Raw genomic sequence first — 12,685 nt, 5'->3', positions numbered from 1 at the left:
CAACTTGCAAAGGCAATGAAACGATCCCCCTCTTTTGGACGATTGCGTGCCCTGTTTTGTGTCGTTCGGATATGTGCAAAGTGCCAAGTCCCTGCAAGGGGAGAGCACTGCGTTCCCGAGTGTGACGGGCGGTGATTCACTTGGTCCTCGGCGGAGCAGTGAGGGGCGTACTAAGAGGAAAAATTCGTGAAAACGGCTCTTGATGATCAAAGGGCCTGTTGAAGGAAGATGAAAAAATTTTCCCACAGCACCGGCTCAGGGCTCTGGGATTGCGACGGATGAATGCGGATCCAACCACGGGCCTTGATCTTATCTGATCCGGTTTTTATCAGATGATCAGATAATTCCCTCAATCAAATCTCCACCACGCTTTGTTCTTATGGGGCTTGCCTCCGTGCTCGCAGCCGCTTCACCCACTGAAAGCCTAAACGAGGTTAATTTTAAATGAATCACGGTTGTCGCAAACTTGCCATCGGTCCATAGATCGGCCTTTATGCGGAGGGTTCAAGCCATTGGATTGGTTCATCGAGTTTTGATCGCCTCATGAAAACCCGAGCCAGCATGGCAAGGCCTGTAAAGCAAAATTGCATCAGCCCACGCTATAGTTGCCAAGAAGAGACGGAATTTCCTTAAAGCTCGTTTAAGAAGGTCCAGATTTGCACTGGAGAGACGAGCTATCGGCCTGTTGTGGATTGAACGAGTCCGAGGGACAGGGCGAGCATCTACTGTCCATTGAAGACAGCTACGGACTGAATTGATTCCCCAAAGGCACAATGTTAGACCACCATAACCAGGGCATTGTATTCAGCGAACGTATCACCGATGGGCTTGAAGCCATCCCCCGGTCTAGTTACGCAACGAGAGATCCGGTTGACAAGGGACAAACTGCCGTGATGATCAAGACGGCCCATGCACCAGTGGTAGTCACAGAAACCATCCCACCGTCGAGCTGTACAGGGTGTCGAATGGGCCCATGCAGCCATGATTTGTACATGCCTGCTGGCACTAGCTTCCAAGCTACACTGTGTACGGAGCGCAGCTTGGCCGGCATTGGACCATGTTCATGTGTGCTTCTCCGCTCCAAGACTCCATTGGGCGGCTGGTCTCGGGTCTCCTGCGACTCTCCAGAACGGAATCCGAGTTGATATAGGCGAGACTAAAAGCCTGTTCCTCGAGCCAGGCACCCGTGTGTGCGAGTATAATTCCCGGCCCATCCCACGGCTGAGCGACTTGGACAGCCCCTCCCACTTTCACAAGCTTTCCAGCAGCTCTGCCCTAGCGTCGTAAGACAAATAGCCACCACTGACAGCTTGCTTGCTGAGCCGTCTGTGTATATTCTCTTAGGGCATACAGCACGCAACTCAAGAGAGCAAGTCGATAGAGCTCATAGATTGGCTCTCCTTCTCTCCCTATTTTCATTTTTTTTTCTCCCTTTGAATTTAACCTTTTCTTCTTGCTCTTCTTCCATCACTCGACGGAAGCGCTGCTCAATCACCGTCCGTCTTCACCAAAAACGTCACCATTCTTTCACCCAAAGCGGAACCATTACCTCTTTCTACGTCACCATGTCCCCCCACAGTGAAATCACCCTCAACGATCTGGGGACCCCGAACGGCAGTGAGCCAGCCACGCCAAATGGTAGCGAGCAAGCTCACCACGTCGGCTTTGACAGCTCCTCGCCATACATCATTGGTTCGACCGAGCAGAACAGCAGAAGCCCCGCGCCGTTGACCAACGGACACCAGTCAGGGAGCAAGATGCACAAGAATAAGTCGCCCTATCTAGCTCAATCGCCCTCGGATTCCGAGTTTGACCTCATCTGCGTCGGATTTGGCCCTGCTAGTCTCGCCGTAGCTGTCGCTCTTCATGATGCGGTGGCTTCAGGGCAGCAGCTTCTCCCCGGTGGCTCATCTCCCAAGGTGCTGTTCATCGAGAAGCAGACTCGCTTTGCCTGGCATGCTGGTATGCTTCTCCCCGGTGCAAAGATGCAGATTTCCTTCATCAAGGATCTGGCCTCGTTGCGGGATCCGCGGTCAGAGTTTACGTTTCTCAACTATCTGCACCGCAATGGACGACTGGTAGACTTTACCAACCTGGGTACCTTCCTGCCAGCTCGCGTAGAGTACGAAGATTATCTCCGCTGGTGTGCTTCATATTTCGAGCACTTGGTTCAGTATGGCCAAGAGGTGGTGTCTGTCTCTCCCGAGTTGAAGAAGGGAGACTCAGTCCGCACATTTGCGGTCCGGTCGCGAAACCCAAAGACCGGTGAGACGCTTTCTTTCCGAGGTCGCAACGTTCTTATCGCCGCTGGTGGACAGCCAAACTTTCCAAAGAGCTTCCCCTCCAAGCATCCCAGAATCATTCATTCCTCCCAATATGCCTACATGGTTCCACAAATCCTTTCCAAGAAGGACGCTCCCTATCGTGTAGCCGTTCTCGGTGCGGGTCAGAGCGCTGCAGAGATCTTCCACAACATCCAGACGCTATATCCAAATTCAAAGACAGCGCTGGTGATGCGCCCCGAATTCCTGAAGCCCAGTGATGACTCTCCTTTGTAAGTTTGCCACGGCCCAAATGCAGGACCAAATGCTAACGTGGTGCGCAGTGTCAACTCAGTCTTCAACCCCGAATACATTGACACCCTCTTCCCCAAGTCAGCAAGACATCGCAACAACTTCTTGGCTGAGGCTCGGGCTACCAACTATGGCGTTGTCAGATTGAATCTCATTGAGGAGATGTATGAGCGTCAGTACGACCAAAAGCGAGACCTTGGAACAGACGAGAAAAAGTGGCCTCATAGAATCATGGGCGGCCGTCAAATCACTAGCATTGAGCCACGGGGAGATTCCCTAGAGCTTAAGGTGCAGCACGTTACAGATAGCGAGTTTGAAGGGTTTGTCGACCTTGTCGACGAAGAGACTCTTGAAGTGGATCTGCTCATTGCTGCCACGGGCTACCAGCGCAATGCGCATGTCGAGATGCTCCGTGATACTTGGAATATGCTGCCCAAGGCCTCACCGATTGGCCAAGAGTATAACAAGGGAATTACTGGATGGAAGGTCGAGACAGACCAGGGAGAGCGCAAGATGGCAGTCGGCCGAGACTACCAAGTCAAGTTCAAGCCCGGATCAGTGTCAAAGGAGTCTGGCATATGGCTTCAGGGATGCTGTGAAGGCACTCATGGGGTAAGTTGAGTCTACCAATGGTGAAGAAATAGTGCTAACGGCAAACAGTTGAGCGACACTCTCCTATCAGTGCTGGCAACTAGATCGGCAGAGATTGTAAACTCCATCTTTCCCAGTAGCCAATGATGGATGAAAAGCGGTAGCGAGTGCGGAACAAGTCAGATACCCACAAGAATGGCCTTGGATATATCAAGAGTCGAGGTGATGTTTGAAAGATGTAGAGTAGTGGTTGACGTTGCGGCGAGCTGAGAGTCTTTTTATGGAGGCGTCAAATCATTTTGCGACGGTAGGCTGCGATTTATTAGCAACACATCCCCCATGTAGAGAGCATAACTTGTCATTTACAAAAACAGCAATAAAAAAAATCCTTTTTTATCATCTTTGTAATAGTCGGCGATGAGGTTTTCAGAGCGCGAGCGAGAGGATTTTTCGCTCCAATTCCAGGGTAGGGGCGGAGTTGAAGCGTGTCAACGGCAAACAAGGCATACTTATCAACGGCTTGATTAGATTGAATGAAATTGAACATTGCTGTATTGCGCGCTTGAGTAAATGTTGGATGAATTTCAAATAATTAGTAGGTAGATAGAAAGAGAGAGAGATCTGATCTGAAAATGTTTGCCACAATGAAACTTGTGATCTAGATAAGCATCTCTTGGTAGGTGCTTGCTCCTCGGGTGGTGGCAGCTTCCTTTCAACTGACACTTTAGTTCTCTTGGCGCCAGACACGAGCTTGCTTACATGACCTTACCTAGTAGTACAAACCAAGGTACTCCATGGTCTGCAGATGCCCAGTAGCCAGCAGAAGTACATGCACGTGCTGGAATTGTACAGCTATTACTCCGTATACTACACCTGAACTACACTCAAACTCAGACGCTGCTGATATAACAAATACCTACCGAGAAAATGCATATCCCATTGCTGTATTTGCTTTGTCCACCAGTGGGAAAAAATGAAAACGCCGCCTGGCTGATGGCAACATCATTCTAGTGGCGTTCCGAGCCGATGCCATCCAACGCCGTCAGCGGTTGGCTGCTGAAGAAAAATGGCACAAATCTAGCGCCGAGTCTGTGGTTTTGAAGCTTCGGCTAACTTGACAGCAAATAGGGTTCGTCTTTCGTCTTTGTCATGCGTTTCTTTTTCTGGAGCTGCGAGAGAGAGAGAGGGAGAGCGCTGTCCGCGGAGTTTCGAAGAGCGAAAAAACGTGATTGGAATGGCCGTAATCAAGGACGATGGCCGAAATGGACGCGCAATATGGTGGATGCTTGGCTGCATGGTGACGCGAGCGCCCATCTGGGAGACGTAATTCCGCCGTGCCCTTGCGTTGGCAGCTGACAAAATAAACAGCGACAAAAAGACGACGCGGAGGAAAAGACAGGCCGTGAAGCAGAGAAATTGTCGCAAACTGTCCCATTCAGACGGCAAGCAGCAGGACGAGTAGTGCCCTATTATATGTGTGCTTGTGAATAATGCTGCCTTCTCTTGCTGTCAATACATTAGCACTCTGCCCAGCAGTGGCTGAGTACAGATTTCCGTGCTTAGTCCATGCAAGATCCGAGGCTGTGCTCTTCCCGCAGAACCCTTATTGATCGCATGAGACGGTACCTGACAGCTGTCTGGCGATTGTATTCCAAAAGCGGAAACCTGTAAAACTCGTGCACCTCTGCTCCATTCCGAGCCTCAATTGGGGCAGGTTGGTCAGAGGCATGCTGGCGAGGCCGCGAAGACACTTGCGTAGCTGGACAGAGGCATTCGTCAGCGGGCGGTTTGGAGGAGTCATGGAATCCGCTAGGAGAAGCACCCCCCTGTCAGAGGGGACGTAGCACTCAGCTCTTTTGGGCTCAGGCAATGCTCGAATACGGACTGGAATCAGATGCTATTAGTGCAAATATTGACGGCTCTCGGACCAGAGCACGAACAGATGGAGCCCCGTTGAGGCCCAAGAGGAGCCCTGGAGTTCTCCGATAGGCAGTGGCCTGGGTGGGGGGCAGCCGCTGTGACGACACCCTGCACAGAAGCTGAGCCCTATCGGAAGATTCCACAGGGTGCAGCTAGACCTTTTGTGAGTGCAGGGCAGTTGATTGTTGGAATCCAAAAATACCTTGGCGGGCTCAATGCGGGTGGTGATGCTTCAGGCTGCTTTGTTTTGTTTGTTTATTTGTTTGTTTGTATTGTCAGTAACAGTATGGAGTAGTAGGTAGTACCAATAGTTGCCTACCAAGGCAGTGCTAAGAGCCATGTACCTATAGATGTCCATACATAGTGTTTCCATCTCCCCGAAAGCCATTGATAGCCAGCAAAATCCAGCATAGCCCATCAGGTGCTCCCTTGTGAATCCAAGTGCCACTGAATTCTGCTGCCACTCACTCACTCACTGCTCCCAAAAGGCCCTGTTGGCACTAAACAACTCAAGCTTACGCACTATATCGCTAGCACCGGATCCTGTTCCCTTCACCCACTTTTTAGCCTCTCCCCGCGCTCGGCGTCAACGACGAGCAAAGCCAAGATCAGATCAAAAGAACCAGGACCCCAGCCTCGCGAAGTCGCGGCTTTCGCATCCCACGAGCCATGACGATGAGACACAGGTCCGGCTCTGGCGTGGGCTCTGGTGTGGGCGGTGACGGGCTCTGAGGCGCTATGAATCAACCATCTAGTCGGCCGATCTGACAAGCCGCCCATCGAGATACCGTCGACGAATCTCCTGGCCGGATGCGACGACGGGCGGGTCTGTCGTCCATCCTGGCTGCTCGAGTGCTCCCTTGACCTTGACTGTCCATCCCCCTCGTGAGGCTGTCGTGATTGTGATTGACCGAATCGACAAGCGCACATACGTACGTCCCACGTACGTCCCACGTACTGCATCGCGGGCCGCGGTCTGGCCCACAAGCCTCTGCGGCTCGACTACAAAGACAGAGTATTGCCTGTTGTTTTGATGAATGGCTCACACAAGCTTCCTGGCTGGCTCCAGAACATTCCCCTCTCCCTCTCCTCTCCTGACGCTGCCATCATTACCGTTACCAACAATGCAGCTCGACAGCGGCGATGGCAGGCGGCCCTCGACAAACCAGCGGTTGCCCGTCAACCCTCGTCGTCATAAAGTTGCCCCTGAGCAGCGCAAACGAGTTGCCACTGCGTATTTCAGCCTCTCTCCTGAGCTCCAGAGCCTTTACTAACCCAGCCCAGATGCAACAGCTGCAATGTTCGTCGAGTCAAGTGCTCTGGCGGAACTCCCTGTGGACAGTGCTCTGCTTCCAACCGCGAATGCGTCTATCCCGTCCCGGTCGAGAAAGTCAACGTCCCGCGCGCCGAGCTGGAAGAGCTGCGGAGGAGGGTTGACCTCTATGAGCGGGCGCTTCAGGAGGCGATTCCAGACCCCTCCAGGAGACAGGAGCTCATCAGCCACGCCTCTGCCACGCCAGAGGGCCTGTCGCCATCTCCGAGCGCCTTCAGCCCCACCCAGTCCTTTCCTTCGGAGGGCAGCAATCTTCACCATGGCGTTCCCTCGGTCAAGGCTGAGCCTGAAGATGAGCAGACACCTGGCCGCCTTCTCCAGGATCCCGATGGCACGGCGCGTTACCTCGGAGAGACCAGCGGTGCTACGTTCCTTGACCACCTAAAGGAGCTCCTTGGGGCTGTGCTACCCCTCACTCAAGTAGAGCCGCAGCAGCTATCTCGGGAGCAGGATGGCAGTGCCTTCTTGTCCAGCCTGGGAAAATACTACACTGCCGACTCTCGTCCATTGATTGAGAGAGACTCCAAGCCAATATCTCTGCCCTCCAGTGAGGACCTTGCCACTCTACTGTCCAAGCTCAGACATCTGATCCAGGACGGAAATGGCGAATGGCCAAGCGGCGGCATCTACTGGTTTGGAGAGCTCGACGTTCTTCCCACTCAGCCTGCCTCTTCTCCATCCGCCTCGGATGCGGACATGAACGAGTTTCGCTACTTGGCATTCTACCACGCCGCCATGGCCAACATTGTCCGAGCCGGCACCTCATCAAAGGAGGTGCTCAACAGTCCGTCGACGCCCTCAATTAGCGAAGCGTACTTTGCACGTGCGGCCGTGCTCGTGGGCAACCCCCTAGATGTAACACGTTGCTGCACAATTGGCGATGTTGCCACGCTTTGTCTCATGGCGGCATATCTGATCGAGATGGATAGAAGAGATGCTGCCTATATGCATGTCGCGGCGGCCATGCATATATGCATCATGTTGGGCGTTCATAGGGGACTCGTTGACGAAAGAGGCAAGCGGGTATTCTGGACCGTATATATCCTGGACCGGTGGTTGAGCTGTCTGATGGGACGGCCACATATCGTCATGGACGACGCCATCCGGATCCAGCTGCCGGCCGATGCTCCGTAAGTAGTAAACAAAAGACACACTTTGCTATAAGTGTTGCTTGCTGACTTGTTGTTATAGATCGATGCCGCCCGCTGCGGGACTCAGAGCTCACGTCGAGCTTTCGCGGATTTCCGGTTATGTCGTTTGCAACACGTATCGCGTTGCTCCGTGGGAGGCATCCAGGGGAGGTTTGTCCAGGCAACCAGACAAGGCCATCTGGATGCTGCAGCAGTGGCAGTCAACCCTTCCGCCTCGTCTGCAGCTCTCTCCTGGAGGGCTGAGCAACGACCCTGCCTGCTGCCTCCTCCATATGAGGTACAACATGCTTCTCATTCTAGCCATTCGGCCGCTGTTCCTCGGTGCCGTCAAGAGGTCGATAGCCAAGCGTCTCGTGGTTCAGGCAGGCGAGACTAGTAGCATGCACTCGGAGCATCTGAAGCTGTGCATTGCAGCTGCGCGTCGCAACATCCGCCTCGGACGACAATTGGCAACGCTCAACATAAGCCGGAAGTCGCCGCTGCACGCAGAACAGCACTTTTCATTCAATGCCACAGTGTGCCTTATTCTGGAGGACCTGATATCCGATGAAGAAGTGTCGGACGAGGAAAGAGAAGCAAGAAACAGCGACATCATGTTTGGCATCGAGCTGGAAGAGGACGGACTCGGCAACTTTGGCCAAACATCGTCAAACTCTCTGCGGCATCTGTGGGCTCTAGCGCAGAGGTTGATGAACTCGATGGCCCAGTCTCAGGAGTTGAATAATGCCCGGCTAGCTGAGCAGCGATTTGCCCCGCCGATGATGACGACGCCCACGGACTACTCAATGCCGCTCCTGCAAATCGGCGAAGACCATGCCCTTTACGACGAACTGGTGGCCTGGGTGGACGATGAGTGGCCGCCCATGTACAACACGGGGCTGTTTAGTGGATTCACGCAGTGATGGGAAGACAAGACGGGGAGACGGAGATTGACCGAGGCAGGTTTATCTGATCGAGGACGGTGCAAGGCGAAAATCATGATTCCATACCCAAACTGCCCGCAACGGGCTGGTTTTTGTTTCTTTTTTTTTATTTTCAAGGCATTCAATTATAGATACAGAGCGCATGAGATAGAGCGCGCATGAAAGCAGAGGATAAAGGATGAATAAAAATGAATAAAGCAGTTTGAAGGAGGTGCATAAGCGTGCAGTCAATGGCCATTTCGGGAAATTTCTGGTAGCATCGCCAGTCACTAACAAAGCGCCCACTGTAGTGTCAGCAAACAATCTTACATGCAATACAATCCATACAATCACTTTAGTATTTCTATACACCTTAGTACCTATTTAGTACCTATTTATCAACAGCTACAATTTCTGTGCACCAATGAATGGTAACCTCAATCTGGCGTATTCAACTTGCAATTAAATCACAATCAACTTGTACTCCTTACTCACATTCCACACATCTTTTGGCGCACAGAAAAGACAAAACCTTGTGTGCTCTTTGCTTGCTGTTGGTGCTTCAGCGTGATGTCATGCCACTTTCCCCCCTCAAAGAGGGATAAGCTCCAACCATCTCATCTCCCCCAAAGCCTCACTCACTCACTCTTTTCAATACACAATGTGACAACCAATCTTGCATATAAATAAAGCAAAAATGGCTCAGCTTGCCAAGCGTGCCGTTGCCGTTAGCTTCATCTTTCAGTTCCCAGATGGCGATCCTTCTCAGAAGCCGCGGGTGGCGCTGTTTCGAAGGAGCGGCAAGGTCAACACATATCAGTATGACTTGTCCAACTCAACCATCTATAATCATCCGATTGGATCTATTGTCTTGCCTCATGCTTAATGTATCATACTAACGACATTTCTCAAATAACAGGCATAAATACGCCCCCATCTCCGGCGGCGTCGAAGCCACAGATGCAACTCCCCTCGCAACAGCCTGGCGCGAACTTGCTGAAGAAACCACCCTCACATCTACTTCCCTGCGACTCTTCCGACAGGGCAAACCGTATTCCTTTGCAGACGCCAGCGTTGGTCGCATGTGGACCATTAATCCCTTTTCGTTCATCCTGAAATCCGCCAAGGAAGGCGGAAGAGGCGAAGAAGGCATCACGATTGACTGGGAACACGAGGGATACAAGTGGTTCGACCCCGACGAAATCACCGACGAAGAATCTTTCCAAGGCGTGCCGCGGCTCAAGGAGAGTCTGAGGAGAGTGTGGTTTGACATTGATCTCGGCAAGGATGCGGGGGGCGTCCTGGCGGCTGGGCTGAGAGCCCTTCAAGACGACCATGCGAGCGGCGCGAGACAATTGGCGTCGGCAGCATTGGAGATATACCTCGATGTGATTGCCCGGCTTGATACTAGTGATCGAGACACGTGGTGGAAGAACGTCCGCTTCACGGCATGGCATCTATGGAAGAATGGGCGAGAAAGCATGGGAGCCCCCATCCTCAGCGTCGTCCTCTCCAGCCTAGACATTATCGAGAAGCATCTTCAACTCACCACCGAAAGCTCTCTATCAACGGAATTCATCCAACAAGTCTGCGCCGCAATCAAACAATTCGCCCAGCAAAGACACCAATCAGGAACCAAAATCGCAAACGCCTTCACCTCATTCCTCGAACAGACCTTCCCCGTGTCCCCCAACAAGCCCCTCAAAATCGTCACTCTGTCATCCAGCTCAACAATCACAGCATCTCTCTCCCTCATTCTCAAGTCATCAGCATCTCGTCCCCTCGACATCCACATCCTCGAATCGCGCCCTCTCTTCGAAGGCGTCAGCGCAGCCCGCCACTTATCCACCCTCATCCAAGACAACAACAGCAGCACCATCACCGTCCACACAGACGCCAGCGCCGCTCTCGCCTCCAAAGACGCACACATCCTCCTCCTCGGCGCAGATCTCATCGACAAGGCCGGCAACGTGAGCAACAAGACGGGCTCGCTCCCCGCCGTGCTCGCCGCCAAACACGTCTCCCCGGGCGTCAAAGTCGTCGTGCTATCGGAAAAGGAAAAGGTCCTGCCCTTTGACCCGCCGGGGCATGAGGAAAACGACAGCGAGGAGCTCGTCCGCGGGTGGAGGGGGATGCTCGGCCCGGAGATGGAATTGCAGGGCGTGGCCGTCAAGAATGTGTACTTCGAGTGGGTGCCTGCGCGGCTGGTGGACGTCTATCTCACGGAGGATGGCGCCGAGGGCACGGAACATGTTGAAGCGTGGGCGCGAGAGGTGCAGGAAAAGGCTGGCCATTTGTTTGATCATCTTTGACCTGGTATATGTATAGTTACATACATGGGTATATATGTGTGTGTGTGCTTTCCTCTCCATGTTGTCATTCGCCAACTATTTACATAGTGAACCAACCTAAGGCTCTATGATGATGGCTCCCCCTCGCCTCCTTCTTGCTGCTTCACGCTCATGCTCGCCAACTGGCTCTGCAGCCCCCGTTTGCCAACCCTCATGGCAAACTCCAGTTCCATCTCTTCCTCTCTCAGCCGCGCCTTGCTCGCCGCCACGTCTCTCTCCCGCCTCCTCCTCTGCTCCTCCACCATCCGATTCCGCTCCTCTAGCGCCTTCTCCCGCCGCTCCTTTGCCTCACGCGCTTTCTTCTGCTCTTCATCCTCCGCGGCGGAGCTGGGATCTTGAGGAGGCGGTGGCAGCGTCTGTACATACGCCTCGACCAAAGGATCGCGAATCTTTGGCTCGAGAGAAATGTACCGTAGATCCGTGAGGACCTGCGCGGGTAGACCGTTTGCGAGCGACTTGTTGTTGAGGAGATGCACCGGCTGCGCCCTGAGCAAGGCAGTAAGATCCGATTTGAGAGTAGCCTGTGGCATCTTCAGACGGTTGATGTGTTCCCGGTACGCCTTCTCGCGGTCCTTGTCGGACAACTTCATGTCCTTCATGGGATCTTCTTTTTTGTATTTCCTCTTGAACTCGGGCCAGTACAGCTTTGGGGAAGCCTTTTCCTGCAAAAACGCCATGAAGCCAATCTTGGGGTCCTTTTTCTCCTGCTTGGCCCTCTGCTCCTTAAGCTCAGCAATCCTTGCTCGTGTCCATTCGTCCCAGCACTCCTTTCGCGCCTTTGTTGTGCTGAGAGCTGTGTATCGCGGGTCCTCGACCATCTTGCCATCCTCTAGCAGCTTGTCCCACGAGCTGTAAGGATTGACGTTGAGGTCGATGAGCATATCCTGGAACAAGAACTTGGCGTCCTCTTCAGAGAATTCCACACCCTCCGCGCCTTCGGGCCAGTCCTCCATGTTGCCATCGTCGTAGTCTCCGGGGTCGAGGCCATAATCTTCGCCCATGGCTTGTAGTTGGGCTGCAATGTCCGCTTCTGTAAATTCGACGGGGCCTTGATCTTGTTCATCCGTCATCTCGGTACGCTGTCGCTTCGATGGGTGCTCATTCTCATCCTCGTCGCAGCCTTCGCCTTGGCCCTCGTCATCGGTGACCTCGACCTCCTCATATTCATCGCTGTCGTAGTCTGGACCTTGAGTAGGCGTCTCATCAACAGCCTTGCTCTCCTCTGCCTTGGGCTCGCCATCCTCTGCTTTATCCCCCTTTTCCTCGTCTGCAGTCTTGTTCTGTATTCTCTTCTTGTCCATTTCTAGGATGGCGGGCATGAGCTTCTCGGGGATGCGCCAGTAGCTCGCATTCTTGACTGGATTGTAGACGAAGCGTCGCGAGTATTTTGTATACACCAGAATCCACGGCTCGCACCCTGGAATAGCCTCTTTTCTCCTAGGCTTGTCCACGGGCTGAGGCTTCGGCCGGTTCTCGAATCCTCCTCGAGCGCCAAAGCTGCCCCTTTGCGCCTGGGGTGGCTGGTTGAACTGTGCCAGGTATGCATTTGCAACGTTGGGATCGGAGAGATTGGGCACGGCAGCGTATGGAGAGCTCGATGGCTCTGGTGCGGGCTGAGGCAGCTGGCCGGGTCGTTTATACGTGGATTCTTTGGTCTCGGCATTGTAGTAGTACGAGTGGCCAGTCGGGGCCTTGTGTTCGGTCCAGCCTGGCGGCAGGGGAGCCAATTGCACTGGCTTGTGAGTTGATTTGAGCATCTTGGCGATACTTCTCAGTATGGTGTAGTGGCAGGGGCGGTGGTAGACGTTGTTAGATATGGATGTAGAAAAGATATAGAAGAGGAAGAAAAAAAGATGCCGAAGCT

General features: G+C 53.2%; 4 protein-coding genes across 4 annotated transcripts; 3 read left to right on the top strand and 1 right to left on the bottom strand.

The window, feature by feature from the left end:
• Positions 1-1,757: 1,757 nt before the first annotated feature.
• On the top strand, positions 1,758-3,311 carry TRIVIDRAFT_33825 (uncharacterized protein; the record flags this gene model as incomplete). The annotated part of the gene is made up of 3 exons (XM_014105582.1): positions 1,758-2,554; positions 2,606-3,185; positions 3,234-3,311. 3 exons carry the CDS (start codon positions 1,758-1,760, stop codon positions 3,309-3,311), a joined length of 1,455 nt encoding a protein of 484 aa, XP_013961057.1.
• A 2,897-nt stretch (positions 3,312-6,208) lies between these two features.
• Positions 6,209-8,690, top strand: TRIVIDRAFT_72912 (uncharacterized protein; the record flags this gene model as incomplete). The annotated part of the gene is made up of 3 exons (XM_014105581.1): positions 6,209-6,318; positions 6,369-7,547; positions 7,609-8,690. 3 exons carry the CDS (start codon positions 6,209-6,211, stop codon positions 8,468-8,470), a joined length of 2,151 nt encoding a protein of 716 aa, XP_013961056.1.
• A 437-nt stretch (positions 8,691-9,127) lies between these two features.
• Positions 9,128-10,839, top strand: TRIVIDRAFT_79440 (uncharacterized protein; the record flags this gene model as incomplete). The annotated part of the gene is made up of 2 exons (XM_014105580.1): positions 9,128-9,289; positions 9,390-10,839. The coding sequence occupies 2 exons, from the start codon at positions 9,168-9,170 to the stop codon at positions 10,780-10,782; spliced, it is 1,515 nt and encodes a 504-aa protein (XP_013961055.1).
• Positions 10,840-10,886: 47 nt separating this feature from the next.
• On the bottom strand, positions 10,887-12,578 carry TRIVIDRAFT_34968 (uncharacterized protein; the record flags this gene model as incomplete). The annotated part of the gene is made up of 1 exon (XM_014105579.1): positions 10,887-12,578. One exon carries the CDS (start codon positions 12,576-12,578, stop codon positions 10,887-10,889), a length of 1,692 nt encoding a protein of 563 aa, XP_013961054.1.
• Positions 12,579-12,685: the final 107 nt, after the last annotated feature.

Source organism: Trichoderma virens (genome assembly GCF_000170995.1).
Source record: "Trichoderma virens Gv29-8 chromosome Unknown TRIVIscaffold_1, whole genome shotgun sequence".
NCBI lineage: Eukaryota > Fungi > Ascomycota > Sordariomycetes > Hypocreales > Hypocreaceae > Trichoderma > Trichoderma virens.
The sequence above is the reverse complement of the archived record's forward strand: the minus strand, read 5'-3'. Positions and strand labels throughout refer to the sequence as shown.